The 21,037-nt window shown below is 35.0% G+C and overlaps 1 protein-coding gene across 2 annotated transcripts in view; it reads right to left on the minus strand.

The window, feature by feature from the left end:
• GLRA3 (glycine receptor alpha 3) overlaps positions 1 to 21,037 on the minus strand; it is a 196,076-nt gene that overhangs the window by 44,070 nt on the left and 130,969 nt on the right. For both annotated transcript variants that reach the window (XM_045880116.1, XM_045880117.1), the window contains exon 5: positions 20,651 to 20,733. In XM_045880116.1, the coding sequence (XP_045736072.1) occupies positions 20,651 to 20,733 (83 nt within the window). The remainder of the gene's footprint in view (positions 1 to 20,650; positions 20,734 to 21,037) is intronic.

Below are 21,037 nucleotides of genomic sequence, written 5' to 3' on the forward strand. Positions count from 1 at the left end.
TTCATAGCATAACAGGGCATTCAAAGAAATCAAATTGTTTTTAAAAAGCTTGTACATTTCACATAGGGTGGGATGACGAGGGTCATCTTAACTCAACAGTTTGAGGTATGCCTTGCACGATTCCACCTCACCAAGGTCTACTGAAGTTTATGCACATGGAATACTCCTCAAATAACATAAGAAAATGTAGTAGGTTAATAAAAAGCATGACATGGCATATAGAAACTTCAAAGGACATGCATATACATTCTTTCTTTGGAATGGGCAGCTCCTGGATTAGTTCAACAATTCATTTTGGTTCCACTCCATTAGATAGCCCCTCACCTTCTCTCAAATTATTCAGGGCTCTTTTTTTTTTTTTTTTAAAGATTTTATTTATTTATTTGACAGAGAAAGACACAGCGAGAGAGGGAACACAAACGGGGAGTGGGAGAGGGAGAAGCAGACTCCCTGCCGAGCAGGGAGCCCGATGCAGGACTCGATCCAGGGACTCCATGATCATGACCTGAGCAGAAGGCAGTCGCTTAACCAACTGAGCCATCCAGGCGCCCAGGGCTCTTTCAACAAAAACTGAAGTTGTTACTGGTTAGGAAAAGACCTGAACTACAATATCTGTGGGGGAAAGTACCAAGGCTTTTATCTTTCTTGATTTCATCATTAACTATTTTAGTTAACAGCATCTGCTTCTATGTTCCAAATCCCAAAATGAACAAACCGATATTTTAAATAGAAATGTCAGCTATTCAGAGAAAATCAGAGTACAAAGAAAAATTCATGTGGAACAGTTTGTGGAGGAGGAAACTCTTGCACATACTATCAGTGAATTCAGGATAGAATTAGCTAACATATTTTGTGATAAGAAGTCAGCATCTAAGGGCGCCTGGGTGGCTCAGTCGTTAAGCATCTGCCTTCAGCTCAGGTCATTATCTCAGGGTCCTGGGATCGAGCCCCGCATTAGGCTCCCTGCTTGGCGGGAAGCCTGCTTCTCCCTCTCCCACTCCGCCTGCTTGTGTTCCTTCTCTTGCTGTGTCAAATAAATAAAATCTTAAAAAAAAAAAAAAAAATAAGAAGTCAGCATCTTTTAGTAAATGGAAAATTCATATTTATACAGGAGAGGTATCTAAGAAAAGCAGAATTTCACCTTTTCTTTTCTTCCTCTGAATGAGAAGCTATTAAAATATACACTTAAAGCCTGCTGCCAGAGTGGGGAGTCAAAAGTGAATGGAACTTGAGGGGCAAGACTATTGTTACAATGTACAACTACCATGGAGGTAGAGAGAGAAAACACACGATCTGGCTTTTGGACTAAGTCAAGTGGGCAGATAAAGGAAGCTGAAGCTCTAGATTCATAAGCAGCAAGCAAGGGAAATTGTCCCAAACAAGTTATCCTGGAGGCAAGCTGGTATAGTAGGAAAGAGGCTGTTTAGTGTCTAGAAAGAGCTGGTGTGGAGCAGATTTGGCTGGACAGAGCAATGTGTAAGGAAGACAAGATACGTGAAATTGCATCCCAATTTAGACAGACCAATAGAGAAACTAAGCATTATAATTTTATTAAATTTTAACCCTTATATAAATGTCCTTTTAATATTCTCTGTGTTAAAAGGCACATATGAAGTGCTTCTGCTGCATACTGTATTATGTTGATTCTTTTAAGGAAGAGAACTGGGGTGATTGACTTGCAAGTTAAATCAAGTTTTTGGGTTTTTTTTGTGAAACACTGTTTTTCTTGGAAAAAAAAGACTGGTAAACTATGGTTATTACATATGGCAGACCATTTTCTCAAAAATAAAGGAAATGAGGCTAGCATATTGAGGGAAACAACTGAGAGTATTTGTCATCAATGATAGATTTTGAACTTTTAAGTCAAAATTAGAATTTTGAGAAAAATCGTTTGCTCAATATGTAATGATTTTTTGATGAGCTTAATGGTGATATTAACAAACGTGACCTTTCAATATTGTACAATGATATGCATCAGTGTTTGGAAGATCTAAATAACTCTTTAAAGTAACATTTCCCAAATGACCAAAGCATGATGTTAAAAATTATGCATCGGCAAAATATCCATTCAAAGTGCAAGATAGACAAATGGATTTTAATTTACAAAAGTATGAATAATGTGTTGATGGGTTTCCAATTTCACATTGCAACTAACCTTTCAGAGAGTACAGGTTTTTTTGCATATTGCAGAATTTTTTTAAAGGCTGAGTAGTATTCCATTGTATGTTTATACCACGTTTTCTTTATCCATTCATCTGTCAGTGGATATTTAGATTGTTTCTACATTTTGGTTATTGTGACTAGTACTGCAATAAACATAGTAGTGCTAACATTTTTTGAGATCCTGATTTTAATTCTTTTGGAAAAATACCTAGAAGTAGGATTACTGGATCATTTGGTAGTTCTCTTTTTAATTTTTGCTACAACATGGATAAACCTTGAGGACATTATGCTAAGTGAAGTAAGCTAGTCACAGAATATCAAATACTGCATGATTTCAATTATTTAAGGTATATAAAATAGTCAAATCAGTAGAATCAAAGAATAGAATAACAGTTGTCAGGAGCTGGAGAGAAGGGAAAATGAGAATTACTAATCACAGACAAAGTTTTAAGCAAACAAGATGAATAAGTTCTAGAGATCTGCTGTACAACATTGTACCTACAATCAACAATAATGAATTGTATACTTAAAAATTTAAAAGGGTAGGGGCTCCTGGGTGGCTCAATCAGTTAAGCGTCCAACTCTTGGTTTCTGTTCAGGTCATGATCTCTGGGTGGTAAGATTGAGTCCCAAGTAGGCTCAATAGGGAGTCTGCTTGAGATTTTTTCCCCTCTGCCCCTCCCCTTGCTCATGCGTGTGCTCTCTCTCTCTCTGTCTAAAATAAATAAATAAAGCTTTAAAAAAAATTTGAGAAGGTAGATATCATGCTAAGTGTTATCACAATACAGTATATTAAATTTTTAAAAAGGGTAATTTGCATTCTTGAGATGGCAAAGGAAAAAAAAAACTCATTCTTGTCCAATGGTCCATCAAGAATACAAGTCAGAGGTAATATTTCAGTCGCTCATTTTGTCAAAATCAGGGATTCATTAATATATATTTAAGGAAAAATAAGAAGTTGAAACAACTTCAAAGTTTCAAGTCTAACTCATTGATAGCAGCTATGCCTCAGTCTTTAGCTTATATCTCATGTCATTTGAGTAGCTTTCTCTGTCTTATAAAATGATTTTTGTCCAATCAATCAGCATTAGTTTTTTCTATTCACTTTTCCCATAGAACTTATCTTTATTTGACATTGTATATATTCATCAAGGTTTGGGGTATTTTTCTACCTAGCCTCCTAGGACTGAAACTTCATAAAAGCTGAGATTATTCCATTTTAGTCACTGGCATATTTTTCAGTACCTAAAATATTACATAGCATATAGCAGGCTGTTAGAATATTTGAATTAGAAATAGAGAAAAAGGAAGGGGAAAGGGGATGGTGTGTGTGTGTGTGTGTGTGTGTGTTCGTATATGATGAGCTTATTTTGGGGTACCTTGAGCTTAAGATGCAAGCGGGAGATATAGGTGTTGATGGTCATAAATCTGAACATTGACTTATATGTTGAAAATACTTGAAATCACACCTATATATTGAAAGTGAGGTTAAGATTGAAGATAAAGGTTTGAGAGTCACCAATGATATTAAAATTACACATCTTGGTTTGCCAAGACAGCCCCACATTACTTGTTTTTTCCTCATATCCTCTCTGGCTTAGCACTTGTTCTAGATTTTTCATATTTAGATTAGGTATTATTAAGCACTGTTTTAAAATACATCATTGTTGGTTTGATAGATCCTTCAATTTTACTTCTAGATTCTCCCATGGCATATGAGTACGAGACTATCTTATATCTTAATATGAGGTTAAATCTGTACAACAACAAACATCAGGAATGGCCCATCTATCTTTACCAGACCCTTTCAGTAACAAAGAAACTAGTGTCTCCCTTTCAGAGGCAGCTGACTCCTGATCCGAGTTGTGGCAGAAGTGTTTAACTTTTCTCCCCTGCTGCCCAGGTGGTGTACAAGCCTGTGACATTTGTGAGGTGTCACTTAAAAGTATCCAAGTGACATGGAAAATTATAAGTTACTTGTAAGTGAAAGCAGAACAGTGCTGCTATGGACCATATAGAAAGCAATCTGAATGCTTTGAAACCTACAAACATTTATTATTTGGCAACACTCTTTTTTATTGTTATGTTAATCCCCATACATTACATCATTAGTTTTAGATGTAGTGTTCCATGATTCATTGTTTGTGCATAACACCCAGTGCTCCATGCAGAACGTTATTTGGCAACACTCTTAAATCTTGCAATAAATCCTTCTAGCAGCAATGAGCTAAAAGAAATGAAAGTTCAATATTTATTGAAAAATTAAGCACCAAATTTCCATTTTACAAGAAAGTTGATGATGAATGTGCAACTTAAACAAGACATTGTTTCTATTTGACATTCACAAAAGCTCCGTCCACATAAAAGCCACAAGACACACAGAGTTAAAACACATCAACATCGATTTCAAAAGTTACAGTCCTCTCAAGAATACTGCCCAAAGATGGTCATTTGACATGTGCATTTGTAGGCGCAGCATTTACACACTACTCTATAAAAAATGAGTTTTTATTTAGATCAAATCGTTGCTTTTCTGAATTAATTTCCCTCTTTTTTAATTTCATTTTTTCTTGGAAAAGTGCATGACAGGAAATTTGCAAGCAATTAAATGATGTTAGGCTTGTTTCGGTATCATTTCCTGCTTTAAAGAGAAATTGGTTAAATTAATTTTAAATTAATTTTTAAATCTAATTCTGTAATCAAAGTAAAGCTTTTGGAATTACATTTGTTGAAGATGAACTATGTAATGTCATCGTAAATTCTATTGTGCAGTCTCTCTTACATTAATTTAAAAAGTTTAACATTGAGAATAAATGTCATTCGTTTGTGATAGATCTGAACAAAATATTTGTTGGAATTCATCATTGTTGTAAAAAAAGCCCAGTAAATCACGGGGATGAAAGTACAGCATAGGGGATACAGTCAATGGTGTTGTAATAGTGTTGTATGGTGACAGATGGGAGCTATAACTTGTGGTTAAGTTGAGCACAGCACAACTTAAAAATAAAAAATAAAAAAAATCTGTAGAGCTGCAGTGTTCTTGGAATTATTTATGATGCATATATGATTTATTTCATTTTATTTTTTATTTATTTTTTTTAGAGAAGGAAAGAGAGGGGGACAGGGAGAGAGGGAGAGAGAGAGAATCTTAAGTAAGTTAAGACTCCACGCCCAGCATAGAGCCTGACTCAGGGCTCGATCTCGGGGCTTGATCTCACAACCCTGAGATCATGACCTGAGCTGAAATCAAGAGTTGAATGCTTAATTGACTGAACCACCTGGGCGCCCACATATGATTTATTTTACATGTATAAACCCTTACACTCTATCAATGAAAGAAAAGCTATAGGTTTTTTTTTTTTTTTTTTAAGATTTTATTTATTTATTTGACAGATAGAGACATAGCGAGAGAGGGAACACAGGCAGGGGGAGTGGGAGAGGGAGAAGCGGGCTTCCTGCGGAGCAGGGAACCTGATGCGGAGCTCGATCCCAGGACCCTGGGATCATGACCTGAGCCGAAGGCAGAAGCTTAATGACTGAGTCACCCAGGCGCCCCAAAGCTGTAGATGCTAACATTTATAATTTTTTTATTGGAACAGAGTACCTGAAGTATAATTTTTTGTGTGGGACAAAGTTGATGTTGAATTAAAAATTATATTTCATTATGGCACAGCATGCTTTTTCTTTTTCTTTTTTTTTTTTTTTAAGATTTTATTTATTTATTTGACAGAGAGACACACAGCGAGAGAGGGAACATAGGCAGGGGGAGTGGGAGAGGGAGAAGCAGGCTTCCCGCCGAGCAGGGAGCCCGATGCGGGGCTCGATCCCAGGACCCTGGGATCATGACCTGAGCCGAAGGCAGACGCTTAACGACTGAGCCACCCAGGCGCCCCACAACATGCTTTTTCTATTTACTACTTGTTATCAGTTAAATTTTTAAATAAATTATGAACATTTGAAGAAGTATTTTGTAAATCAACTTATATGTTATGCAATGGTATTGAATTCTTGGTAAATAGGTTCTCTAAATTTTGGTTGCCTTTGTTCAAAATCAGTTGGAAATATTTAATCAAATTATTTTATAAGTGGTACATTAAAATTTTGGATTGTGAAGGTTTTAGCAAATAGCAATTATAAAAATGAAGTTTCTAAAAAGGAACATCTTGAGATTAATCCCTACAATATAAAAGAAGAAAGGCCTCAGATGATGTACAATATTTATTTATTGTAACTTGATAACTGTGTTTTGGAATGGAAAGACTATATTGACTGCTTGTTTTTAATTGGATAACTAATATTGAAATGGAAATGGAATTAAGAAGACCTATTTCCCAGCATCTAAATTAGGCAAAGAATTAAAAATGATTGTTAAGTAGAAACAACTACTTTGACTGAGTTTTGTACTAAAAGCATATTTTTGATAAAAGGTACTCTTATTCAAGACAAAGACAACATCTGTAAAAATATATGGGCTGAAATGGTTACCTATATCAATATAAAATACATAAAATCAGGCTCTGAAATTATTAGGTATAGATAATTGAGTTGAGTTACCTCAACTATATAGAATATTTTCTTATTAAAAAAAATTATAGTCTGTACAGCAGGGTCAAGTGACAGTGTTAACAATTCCAATGTACCAAAATTGCAACTTTTAAGATGATGCCAATTATTTTGATTTGCTTTAATATACATGCATATAATTCTTTAGAAAGGATATATTTTGTTTATTTGTCTGTTTGCTTATTTATTTATTTGTTTGTCTATTTATTTTTAAGAGATAGGAGACAGACAAATGGAGAGAGAACATACTTCCACCCTGGTGCTTGACCATGTTCGGGGTAAGGGGCGGAGGCACAAAGAAGTCTGCAAGGTAGAAAGGATATTTTGAAAATAAACAGTTTAGAGCTATTTAATTCACCCACTAATTAAAAAAAATAAAACTATCAGGGGCAACTGGGTAGCGCAGTCGGTTAAGTGTCCGAGTCAAGTCATGATCTCGAGGGTGTGGGATCGAGCCCCACCTTGGGCTCTGTGCTCAGTGCATAGTCTGCTTCAGATTCTCTCTCCTTCTCTCTCTCTCTCTCTCTCTCACTCATTCTCTCTCAAATAAATAAATAAATAAATAAAATCTTAAAAAAAACCCCATCAGTTATTAAAATATAATAATTTAAATATCTGTGGTGCCTTTCTTTTAGTCTCAAAAGTGCCCCTATTTCAATGATAAGTTATATGGTTACTCTGATGATAGGGAGGAGCTTCAGGGTCCTCATGGCAATGAGGAGAAATGAGTGGAAGGCCACTTTAATCTGTATTATTTCACTGGTGGTTTTTACCCTCCACTTTAAGATGTTTCACCATGGGTCCAGGGCTGAACTTTCACATCCAACAAGATTTGAGTCTGGTAAAATATATAGTCTGTTCTCTTGGCGTCATTGTTCTTTAATGTTTCCCTTGTTGCCAGGATACAGAATTTCAGCCATACCTTCCAACCAGTTCTTATCTTCATTTATGTAGCGTTTAGGCTTTGTTCTAAAATCTTTTTACTCACTGAAATAATAGGATATGGAAGCTTTTTTTTTTTTTTTAAGATTTTATTTATTTATTTGACAGAGAGAGAGACAGAGAGAGCAGGAACACAAGCAGGGGGAGGCGGAGAGGGAGAAGCAGGCTTCCCGCCGAGCAGGGAGCCCAGTGTGGGACTCGATCCCAGGACCCTGGGATCATGACCCAAGCCGAAGGCAGACGCTTTACGACTGAGCCACCCAGGCGCCCAATATGGAAGCTACTTTATTGTTAACCCAATGGTGGATCACTTAGAAATTGAGATTCGCAGCTATATTACATGTTCATGCATTTTTTTGGGACTTCTAGATCTCTTCCAAGTAATGTAACAGCTATAAAAGACAGAGGAACTACTGGTTTAGCTTATCACCTACCTACCTATCTTCTATCATCTATCTCCTTAAGTATTTACATATGCCACACTGATACATTTTTGTTTACTGTGATTGCCTATATTGGCCGTGGCCACCCAGCAAGCTGGTCCTGTCTCAGAAATCCTGTAGTCCCTCAGAAATGGGACACAGGATATCTCCATTTTTCAAATCTCTCTAACCACTCTGAAGCATTTATCATTTTGCTGGTCTGTCCTCCCACTCGACTGAATCCCAAATGGGTGGGGGAAAGTGTTCCCAAGGCACCTCGACAGACTCTTTCACCTCTTCCTCCTGTGAACATAGTTCATTCACGTGGGAAGAACTTCCATTTCCTAATATTTTCATGGGGAATTCCCCTTTTAATTCTCTTTGCTGTCTTCCTCACCCTATGATTTTATCTGCTCTAGGCAGTTCAACTCCTCACCTCTGGACAACTAAGATAAAAGTCTTTTCATCATGATATTAGAATATGGATTTAAATGCTACTGCACCATTTAAGATGAATGTGAACAAAATTTTTATTCTCAATTTCAACAAAAATATATAATATGTATAGTAATGAGTTAATAAAGAAATGTGAAAATTAAATAATTAAATGTCTTTGACAGACAGAGAAGAAGATGGTAATAAAGATAGAAACATGCTGTGTCTTGGATAGGACTCATTATTGTAACAATAATTAATAATTAATCTATAATATCAATTCCACTTAAATAAAAATTCTAACATATTTATCAACTAACCTGAAGTACAAATGTATATACATGGCAAAGGCAGTTTTGAAAAGTAAAAGTAAAGAAGATCTGCTTGACATAGGACAAAATGTACAAATAAAGCTGTAGTATTCAAAGGGCTTCAGACATAGAGCCTTTGTACCAATTAGGTGGAATGGCACAGAAAAGAGGCCAGAACCAGACCTATATATAGAGATTTAAGGTAAAAATGACATTTCAAATCTACCTAGGAAAAAATTTTAATAAATAATAATGGGAAAATTTTCTATACATTTAGAAAAAGGGTTATACAGAAATAAAATCTACTAGTATTTAAAATGTAAGCACAAGCTATGCTATAAAATTTCTGCGTTAAAAAGCATAATGTTGGGATGCCTGGGTGGCTCAGTCAGTTAAGTGTCTGCCTTCTGCTCAGATCATGATCCCAGGATCCTGGGAGCTTGCTTCTCCCTCTGCCTGCCGCTTCCCCTGCTTGTGCTCTCTCTTTCTCTCTCTGACAAATAAATAAATAAAATATTTTTTAAAAAAGGATATTATAAAAAATGCATAATGTTTTTGTATTTTGGATATAGAAGGCATACTTCATTAAGAAAAAGAGATTCAATGATATATATGTATTTAAAACCCTCTAAACTATGAAATATAAAGTTAAACTATCATTAACATCTATAAAATAACACATATAAATAAATATGAAAAGAGAATCCCCAGAAAAAGCTTAAACAGGCCATGGACAGAAGAAACAGTCATGATCACTAAGGATGAAGAAAAGAGATGCTCTACCTAAGGGAGATGAGATGTAATGAGATAAAGTTTCACACCCATCACATTAGAAAAATTATTTGAATCTGAAGTAAAGTGGCAATGTTAATATGCAAAACACTTTTTAATTTTCTTCAGTTTAATGTTTGAAATGTCCTTTATGTCTTTTATGTTTCTTTTATATTTGTGACCATAGACATAGCACATGGGACAAACAAAATTGGTTAACACTAGTAAGGAGGATCAGAAGTCGAGGCTAAGGCATGTCTTTGTTTTACAGTCTCTAGTGTTCAGATTTCTCAGTATAAATATGCTGATTTTTTTAAATTATTTTTTTAAAGATTTTATTCATTTACTTACTTGAGAGAGAGAGAGAGAGAGAGTGAGTGCAAGCTGGGGTAGGGACGCAGGAGCAAAGGGAGAGGGAGAGAGAAAATCTCAAGCAGACTCCACACTGAGCACAGAGCCCAACGTGAGGCTTGATCTCATGACCCTGAGATCGTGACTTGAGCTGAAAATAAGAGTCTGTCATGTAACTGAATGAACCACGTAGGTGTACCTTACTGCTTTTGAAGACATCATTCAAATGTATTATATTATCATTAAAAGAAATCAAATGACCTTTGGTCATTTAAAAAACAGCTTAAAAGACCACAGAAGAAAAAAAAAAGAAGTTATTGTTTAATACTTTGTACCATGAGTAGTATGTAAAAGAAATACTTATTTGAAGGGAGAATATGCCTAAGAATATATTTAAGTTGAAATCAATTTTGAGAATTATAAATCAACTATAGATTCACATTCAGTTTTAAGTGATCTAGACTCACATTTGCCCCAGCTTTCTCAATTGAAAGAGGAAGAGAGGCTGAGATTTCTGGGTTTGACACAGCTTGCAAATGCTGATGTCCTTAACTAGCAGCTGGAATTTAAAAAAAAAAAAAAGAAGAAGAAGAAGAAAATGCTCACACTTGGCACATGCTTGCTGATTATTGCCAGGAGGAATATTACTCAAGTAAATTTTATTGACCTGACAAGGAACAACTGCTATGTCAAAATCTATTTAACTAAAACATTTTTATGTACAATTTGTGCATTTAATTTGAATAATCCTACCATTAACCAGGTCGTTAGATGTGGTTTCCTTTAAGTTATACGCCTGCTCAATTATCTTCTTCGTAATTACACTTTTCTCTAAAATTCTCTGGTGTAACTAACCTATAACCATTATTCCATACTAATGATTCTAACTTTGGTTACTAGAGATAGATTTTGAAAGGACTGATGCTTGTTTTAAGCTTATGAGCTATTAGTACACAGAAGTTTGCTTTGTCCACTTCATCATTGTGTGACTTTGGGAAAGTCACTTAACCTTTCTCAACCTTAATTTGCTGATATTTACAACAGAAATAAAACCCATCTCATTAAGTTGTGCTTAGGATTAAATCAGATAATATGTGTAAAAGATAATACAACTACTGTGACATCACATTTTTGTAAGACTTGTAACTACACTGTTTTTATTAAATCACCATATGTTTAGAATATCTGATAATCAGCAAAAGTGAACTTATAAAGATGAGGACAAACTGGGAAAGAATAGTCAGAGGGTTAAGTAGGATGGAATAATGTTTAAGTGGGGAGTAATTTTAGAAGTAGCTCATTCATTAGTGAATATTTGTGTCTTGGGAAAACTTGCTTTATAACTAACATTGTAACCAAAGAAGCTTCAGTAATAAATACTCAGCAAAGTAAGAATAATCTGTATCTCTGACTAGCCAGGCAAAAGGCATAGTATTATTTTGAATAATATCCAAACTGTTCTAAATTATGAAAGAGCTTGAAAACAGTAGAGATTGTTAGGAAATAATTTTGAAAAATCTTCACCAAATTCCTTAAATAGTCTTGGCATAAATTCCAGAGTAACTGGTCTGAGTCATATCAGATATGGTTTTGAAATGAATCTGAAAAGTAAATAGCAAAAACCTCCCATCTATCTTTAGATATTTCTACCCCAAAACCCCATTAAAGCATGTTTTGAAAGCTTATCAGTATTTTTTTTAAGTTGACCTTAAAAAGATCTTTTCCTATAATTTTAGGGATTTAGGCTGCTCTTTGTGGAAGAGTCCTTTCTTCCCTGAATTATTTCCTTGTATTTTCTTTTCTAACCTGCGTAATTAAAATTTCTTTAACTTTCTCACATTGGTGAGGTTTTCCTGTTTTGTTACCTACATTCCTTTTTAGATATGAAATGAGGAATTAGACCCTTTATAGATATAGTGATAGTTTATATACCCCATGTCATCTTTGTCTTTTTATAAATCACAAAGCTTTATTATGATGTTAGGAAATTATTATTCAATGTTCTTACAAGCTTAAAAACATATCTTCGGTGTCTTTTTTTACCTGGGGAAAAAATCGTCAATTTAGAAATTTTTGTTATGGTATAAATTAAAGGCTAAAAATTAAATCTTTAGTTTTTTCCTCACCCCTATTCCTGCACATCGATTTGCACTGTCAATCTCTTAGGGGCATAGTCTAAGTTATAACATAGCTGTTTCCTTCCTTCATAGACTAGTAATTTGTGAAGCAAATGAACAAGATGCATTTATAAACAAAACTGTGATATCATAATGAAAATTTGTTCTTTGAAAAGATAGCTTTATGTTTACTTCACAAGGCCAATTAAAAAAAAAAAAAAAAGATCATGTAGTAGACCCCAACTTCAGTACACTAAAACAATCTAATCCTGAGAAGGAAGGCTAGTGATCACTTTACTTTAATCACTTTACTTTATCTTCAGTACAAATGTCACTCAATCTTACACCATTATCAGCAACAACACACAAAAATTGGGGCACAAATCACACACTATTTTTTAAATTAAATGAAACATGTAATGAAAAGTAGAGCTTCATTGCAGAATTCCCTCTGCAGCATATATGAGTTAATAATTTTTATTGATATTTTAATAGGTTTCTACTGGTGTGAATTTTGGAGATGCAAATTGTCATAGTAATTGGCCTATATTTTCTGACTGAACCTGACACTAAAAAAAAAATGAGTATTAGAAAGATAAATGAAACTAATACAATTTCTATATACCCAACAGCAAGCATTCACAGTATTTCTTCTAGAATTCTCTCATGAGGGTGAATGAGGATGTTGTAGACTGGAGGCATAACAGTATATTGAACTTCTGGCTTTTATAAAAGCAATTGGGTAAAATCTGTTGAGATTTGACAAATAAGCACTCTATGGGGCAGGCCTTTAGATTTGATAAAGGAAATGTTTGACTTCAAACCTACAGGCGTCCTCAGAGATATGTTGCAGGTTCAAGTCTAGACCACTGCAATAAAGAGAATATTGCAATAAAGTGAGTCAAATAATTTTTTGGCTTCCAAGTGCATATAAAAGTCATGCTTATACTATACTATAGCCTAGTAAGTGGGCAATAGCATTAAGTCCAAAAAAAAAAAAAAACCCACAAAATGTACATACCTTAATTTAAAAATATTTTATTGCTAAAAAATGCTAACCATCATCTGAGCTCTCAGTGAGTCATAGATTTTTGCTGGTGGAGTGTCTTACCTTGATGTGGGTGGCTGCTGACAGTTGGGGTGGCTGTGGCGATTTCTTAAAACAAGACAATAATGAAGTTCGCCGCATCAGCAGACTCTTTGTTTCACCTATGATTTCTCTGCGGCATGTGATGCTGTTGGGTAGCATTTTCCCCATGGAACTTTTTTCAAAACTGGAGTCAATCCCCACAAAGCCTGGTGCTGCTTTATTGACTAAATTTATGTGACATCCTAAATCTTTTGTTGTCATTTCAACAATCTTCATAGCATCTTCACCAGGAGCAGATTCCATCTCAAAAAACACTCCATAAGACAGAGTTCTTCATCTGTTCAAGTTCTGTCATGAGATTGCAGCAATGCAGCCCCATCTTCAGGCTCCACTTCTAATTGTAGTTCTTTTGCTATTCCCACCACATCTCCAGTTATTGCCTCCACTGAAGTCTTGAAGTCATCCATGAGGGTTGGAATCAACTTCCTCCAAACTCCTCTGCATGTTGATATTTTGATCTCTTCCCATGAATCACAAATGTTCTTAATGGCACCTAGAATGGTGAATCCTTTCCAGAAGGCTTTCAATTTACTTTGCCCAGATCCATCAGAGGAATCGCTATGTATGGCAGCTAGAGCCTTATGAAATGTATTTCTTAAATAATAGACTTGAAAGTCAGAATCACTCCTTGATCCATGGACTGCAGAATGAATATTGTGTTCTCAGGCTTGAAAGCAACATTAATGTCAGTGTCCATCTCCATCAGGGCTTTTGGGTGACAAAGTGCGTGGTCAAGGAGCAGTCATATTTCAAAAGGAATCTTTTTTTTTCTGAGCAGTGGGTCTCATGATGCACTTCAAATATTCAGTAAACCATGTTGTAAACAGATGTGTTGTCATCCAGGCTTTGTTTTTCAATTTAGAGCATAGGCAGAATAGATTTAACATTAGTTCTTAAGGGTTCTAGGATTTTTGGCACAGTCAGGGAACATTGGCTTCAACTTAAAGTCACCAACTGCATTAACCCCTAACAAGAGAGTCAGCCTGGCCTTGAAGCTTTGAAGGCAGGCATTGACTTCTTTCTAGTTATAAAAATCCTAGCGGCATCTTCTTCCAATAAAAAGTTGTTTCATCTACATTGAAAATGTGTTATTTAGTGTAGCCACTTTCGTTAATTACCTAAGTTAGATCTTCTGGAAAGCTCGCTGCAGCTTCTACATCAGCACTTGCTGCTTCACCTTACATTTTTATGTTATGGAGACTGTGTCTTTCCTTAAACCCCATGAACTAACCTCTGCTAGCTTCCAACTTTTCTTTTTTGGCTTCCTCACCTTTCCCAGCCTTCACAGAATTGAAGAGTTAGGGCTTTGCTCTGGATCAGGCTTTGGCTTAGGGAAATGGTTGTGGCTGGTTTGATCTTCTATCCAGACCACTCCAAACGTCTCCATATCAGCAATAAGGCTGTTTTGCCTTCTTATCTTTTGTGTTCACTGGAGTAGCACTTTTAAGATCCTTCGAAAATTTTTCCTTGGTATTCACAACTTAGCTAACCGGCATAAGAGACCTAAGCTTTTGGCTTATCTCAGCTTTTGACATGGCTTCCTCACTAAGCTTAATCATTTCTAGCTTTGATTTAAGTGAGAGCCTTCCTTTCACTTGAACACTCAGAGGCCATTGTAGGATTATTGATTGCCTAATTTCAGTTTTATGTCTCAGAGAATAGGGAGGCCCAAGGAGATGGAGAGAGATGGGGCAATGGCTGGTCAGTGGGGCAGTCAGAACACATACAATTATCCATTAAGTTCGCCATCTTATATGGGTGCAATTCATGGTGCCCCAAAACAATGACAGTAGTAACAATCAAAGATCACTGATCACAGATCACTGTAACAAATATCATAATAATGAAACTGTTGGAAATATTGTGAGAATTATCAAAATGTGACATAGATATACAAAGTGAGCAAATGCTGTTGAAAAATGGTGCCGATAGACCCTGTTGATGCAGAGTTGCCACCATCTGCCAATCTGTAAAAAAACCCTACAATATCTGTGAAGCACAAAAAAGCAAAGCGCAGTAAAATGAGCTGTGCCTGTACACATGAGGACTCATTCTCTCCTTTGGCTGCAAAGGAATTCTCGGTGCTGAGATTTAGCTCTCTAGGTTAATCTAAAGGGAAAGTTTCAGTCTTATTGTGGCTATTTCGTTTTGATTTTAAATGGCAGCAATTGGATCACTCAGGAACACCATTTGAATCGCAGCTAATACATTTCTATTTATAATTAAATACTGAAAAACAGTAACCTTGGTTTTCTGATTTTTTTCAAGTTCAGTGAAAGTGCCAAATGAATGTACACTCCATGAATAAAGTAGTAATATTTGAAAAGCAGTTTCTAGGAAACTTATGTTAAAATGTCACAAAGAGCTTTTCATTGTCTTTCTCTGTTTTACTCTTTCTATTTGTCCCTCAACTGTCCTTAAACTTAATGATGCTGCCTTCCTTGTCCTCTCTTTTGCTCTTTATTTTTAAGACTATCTTCAGAAATCTCATTTATCTTCATGTCTCCAAGCAACACTGCTAACCTTATTTCTATATTTCCACAACCATTCCTTATTCAAGCTATATTGCAAAACCCCAGTAATCTAAAATAAATTTCTAGTGAAATCCACAATTTTATAAGAAACACAGCATATTTAAGCAGAAGTCAACTTCTGTACTACTTTCTCCACTAATCACCTACGTTTTTCTAGTTCATGGAACTGAAGCAACATATAATTCTTGTGATTAAGAGAAAACTTGAATCACCTGTACGCTTAATTCTTAGGCAAATCATTGAAAAAGTCTTCAAAATGTTCTCTGTTTTCCCCACTATTGTCTCAGCTCTTTGAATTTCTCATTAATTTATGATGAAATTAGCTATCTGTGGTGTGTGGATTTCTTTTTATTCTCTTTTTCAAATAAAGCTTTTGCCTGAGGTTCTTTTCTAATGTCAGATCAGTAGATAGGACTGGAAAAGATGGAGTGCTCAGGATTTTCCTTTATTGTTTTCAATCTAGTATATTTACCATTATTTCCTTCTCTTCACTCTGTATCTCTTATATGCAACCTAATTTCTTTTTTCTTTGAAGAGTTTCTCCAGAGGTGTCTCTAAGTTCTTGGACTTTTCAAAGTACCAGTTTGGAGTTTTTATGTGATTCTTTGAATGCTCTGTTTTTCCTTGTTGGTCTTCTTGAATCAAAGGCATAGCTCAGTAGTTTTAAGTACAGCAAACTGCTTTAGCTGTGTCTCAAGATTTTGATAGTTAATGCCTTCAATGTCATTTAATATGTAGTTTTCCTTTATTTCTTCTTTAAACAAGGAGTCATTTATTATATGCTGTTGGTTTCCTGATCTTTGTTTAGTAATATGTAATAATTTAGGTTAATATATAGTAATTTATAGTAATGTTATATTGTTATCAGTCACATTGCATTTTAGTGAGAGATCCCATCCCATCATGTGTTGATTTTTAGGAATTTATTAAAGCTTCCTTTGTGGTTTACTATAAAATTTTTGTAATTGTTTTTCTATGCTAAAAACAAACCAGGAGTTTTCTCTTTATCTATAAATTACTTTTGTTCCAATACCTGTACCTGTACTTTCAAATAAATTACTGATTTATCCATTTTTTTTAAATTGTAGTTCTGCCTGCTTTTTTGCTTTATACACTTGGAAGTTATATGGAAGATAATTTTATAATTACTATAGCTTACCTACATGTTGTTTCTTTATCAGCATGTTACTCAAGCATTTGTGTCTTATAATTTTTTTCTATATTTTTTTTCTGTTATTGAAATTATTATCCTCGATTTTTTCAGACACATTCCTCTGATATGCATTTTTCTGTCTTTTTCTCCCCAAATTTTTTGCAAAATGTTTTTAAAAAGTGTTTAGTTGACAACATATTGTTAAGTCTTAATATTTGTTAACATCTAGTTGGAGAATCTATTTTGCTATGTGAATTTAACCTTTGCATTTATATTGTTGTTTGTTTTGGGTTTTTTTGTTTTGTTTTTTTAAGTTGTTTGTTTTGTTTTGTTTTTAACATGGGGCTTGAACTCATGATCATGAGATTAAGATCTGAGCTAAGATCAAGAGTCAGACACTTAACCGACTGAACCATCCAGGTGCCCCACATTTATTGTAATTATGGTAATATTGAAAGCTATTTTTGCTCTCTTTCTGTGCTTCCTATATATTATATTTTCATTTTTTAAATTTTTGTCCTTTCCCACATTCTATTTGATGAATCAGTATTTTTTAGTTCTGGCTTGAAAGTTATTTACTCCATTTTTATTCCTTCATGCTATCCTTAGCTCATACGTGTTTTTGGTTTTCTCATCAGTTTCTATCACAGGACTTCTCTTCCCCTGGACTTGCCCTGCCCACCCTTTCCTGGTGACTTGCTTCTCCCTACACTAGGAACTGTGTATCACAGATTTTCTTAGCATCTGCTGAAGATGCTTGATAAACAGTATCTCTGTTGTGAGCTCAATTAATTTTTAATAAGAGAGCAGGAAGTCTATAAAGACTGAAATATGAAAGGGACAAGTGAAGCAATCTATTCATTCCTGATAAAGAAAATTAGAAACAAGTCTGAGGAGGCAAGAGGAGGCAAGAGGCCCTGTTTTCCCATGTTGAGTTTTTGATTGATTTGGAAATGTTCTGGGAAAGGCAGAAACAATGAAAGGCCTTGTTCATGTCAGCTTTTTGTCCTGCAAAATAGCCCAGTATGCTTTCCTTATTCTAGAAAAGAAGTCCGGTGACCCAGTTATCCCTCAGGCACTATACTCTTTCCCATCTTTCTTTAGTAACTAACATTCATGGAGTAATAGATTTTACTCACTGCTCCCACTTTCTCATCATGCACTTAAACATTTTTTTGGAGTCCACAGTCTCTCATGGTCCGTCTCCCCCTCCGATTTCCCCCCCTTCAAAAGAAATTTTTTTTTTTGGACATCATTCTAATCACATTTGTCTTTGCCATTGATAACAATGGCACTTTTTTCAATTACCTTAAAAAAAATTTTTTTTTTGGTAGCATTTGATACTGTTAAACAGATCTCAGCAGTTTCTTTTGAGATTGAATGATACTGATTTTAATTTGCTATCTATGACCATCCCTTGACTGGAAATCCTTCCAACTTATCTCTAAATTCAGGCATTTCTGAAGGGTCTGTTCTTTGTTTGCCTCTATATTCTCTGCTTCAGAAATGTTATCTTATTGTTTGAAACACTTCCTTTACAGCTTTTAATAGTGTATCCCCAGGTCTAACTCCTCCTTTTAGTTTTATACCTAAATTTCCCAAAACATGACTATATTAAGATGGGATTTATCAATATTCCCTTTCACGTTTACTTCTCATCCTATGTTTTCTTTCTCTGTTAGTAATTCCAGTATGATTCTATTTGCCTAAGCTTTGAACTCATCTGCTCCCAGAGGCTTCACATCTATTTTGGATTGAAACAAATTAAGTGTGGTAGATTCTGCCATCCCAAAGTATGTCCCTTTTGTATAAGGATTATTTTGAGCTAAAGGCATTTGAAAAACAGCAAATGCCAGAAGGGCACTTTAATCTCCCCCTTTTTTTTTTTCTTTCTGAAAACAGGAGTGTTCCTACACCAGGAAAAAAGAAATATCTTCAATGGGGAATCGAAGCCAAGAGAATTCTATACAGACCTTATTAAAATAATTCTTTATCTTCCTTTAGCTTCCCTGCATAGTTTACCTGCCTTTTCATAATTGCTTCTTCTTGTCCAAACTGGTATAAAAACATTTAGGTTTTGCCATTTCTGAGTCTTCATTTCATTATGAGGGATCCCATGTTACATAAAACTTACATTAAATAAATTTGTATTCTTTCTCCTGTTAACCTGTTTTACCCACCTGAAAAAGGGTAAGAGGGTAAAGATAAAATTTCGCCTCCTCTACGGTATCAACCTCTACTGTTTCTACCTTCCACATCATTCCCCTTTGTCCCTACTTCTACTTTGTTTTGGAATATTATGAAACCTTCTTAAATAACCTTGGTTCATTTGGCTGAAAGAATCTTTAAAGAAGATTCATTCTCTTGCTCCTAAATCTTGAACAATTCCTCCTGCCTAGTGGATAACATCCACCATGTCTGGTTTAGTAATGAGGGCAACTGTTTTTGTCTTCGACTATTTTGCACAGGATTTTTTTTTTCTTGATACCCTTCTATGTACCTAATTTTGCAACCAAGATACAGAATCAGCCTGACCTCAAAATGCCTTCATGGTATGGCTCAAAAAAAAAAAAAAAAAAAAAAAATCCATTGATGAGAATCTTTTCTTGCCCCATCCCATTTATATTTCTAAATAGTTCCCCCAACTAAAATTACATTCTTTTATTTTCCTTTCATTTGCTCAGTACTTTATTCATGTGTACACTTAACATTTAAGAACTACTTATAAAAGTAATGCATTTAAATTTAACAAGAAGGGGTTATTAGCGTTGAGATATTTCCACTTCCTTACTTGAAGGGAAACCAAACGGAGAGGAATGGCCGCATTCCCCCATGAAGTAGGCTCGCCATCTAGCGACAGATCCTCTGCACTACAAACCTTGCCTCGGAGACCTACCTGCCAATTTTCCTCAAGGAACATGTCAGACTTTTTTTTTTTTTTTTTTTCCTGATATAACACAGTACTACAAGAAAAAGATTGCATAATGCTTACATTTTTATGCCTTTAAACACTGAAAATCAATTAAGTTTGGGTTGATTCTATAGACAAGCTCAAAGAAACAGAAAGATCTGAAATTTTTATGTTAACATTAATCAGTGATGCACGTGGATCCACTTTGAAAGACGAAATTTAAAGGAATGCTTGTAAGCTTGGTTAAATCTCTGATCAAGTGTGAGAAATTTCTCTTCTCCCGAGATAACACGCATAACATTCCCAGCAGAGCACGCTCTCAATAAACTTTAGCAAAATGGCTCAAAGTAAGCATAAGCTTTGGAACCAAGGGATTTGTTGTTACCACCTCCATAAATTGGAGCACGATACTCAAGCACTCAAAATGACCATTTTGACATGTGGAAACATGGGGACAGCAATATCTTTTTTGTGAGTATTGAAAATAACATACAAAATGCTTGGTCTGTAGCAGGTACCCAATGAAAAAATGGCGGTTTGATATTAAGGATTATTATCTTTTTTACCTTTGGTAATTTGTATAGAGATACATAGCTGTTTGTCAAGCATAAAAACTGTTATTCTTAGGTCCTCAATTTATTTATTAAAGTATAGACTGCATGTGTTGAAAGAGATTACTTTCATTACGTGGTGACAGATAACATGCCTATTTATTAAATATCTGACAAAAAATATTACATAATTATAAATTATCTACATAATCCATTAAAGTTTATATTGACTATACTTTTTAAAGTGTTCAGAAAAAGTAAGTTGTCCATACTTACAACTTTCCAGTTGCATTATACATGTTTGTACATCCATTGGAAAATTCTTGAGATCCATTGGACAAGAAAGTGTTAATGTCAATCTGAAAGAATTCAAAGTAATTATTTTTTTTATTATGTTATGTTAATCATCATACATTACGTCATTAGTTTTTGATGTAGTGTTCCATGATTCACTGTTTGCGTATAACACCCAGTGCTCCATTCAGTACGTGCCCTCTTTAATACCCATCACCGAGCTAACCCATCTCCCTACTCTCCTCCCCTCTAGAACCCTCAGTTTGTTTCTCAGAGTCCATAGTTTCTCATGATTCATCTCCCCCTCCGTTCCCCCCCCCCATTCTTCCCCTCCTGCTATCTTCTTCTTCCTCTTTTTTTTTTTTTAAC

Source organism: Mirounga angustirostris, unplaced genomic scaffold (genome assembly GCF_029215605.1).
Source record: "Mirounga angustirostris isolate CCGP_5_RB_7025 unplaced genomic scaffold, mMirAng1.0.hap1 SCAF_2, whole genome shotgun sequence".
Taxonomy (NCBI): domain Eukaryota; kingdom Metazoa; phylum Chordata; class Mammalia; order Carnivora; family Phocidae; genus Mirounga; species Mirounga angustirostris.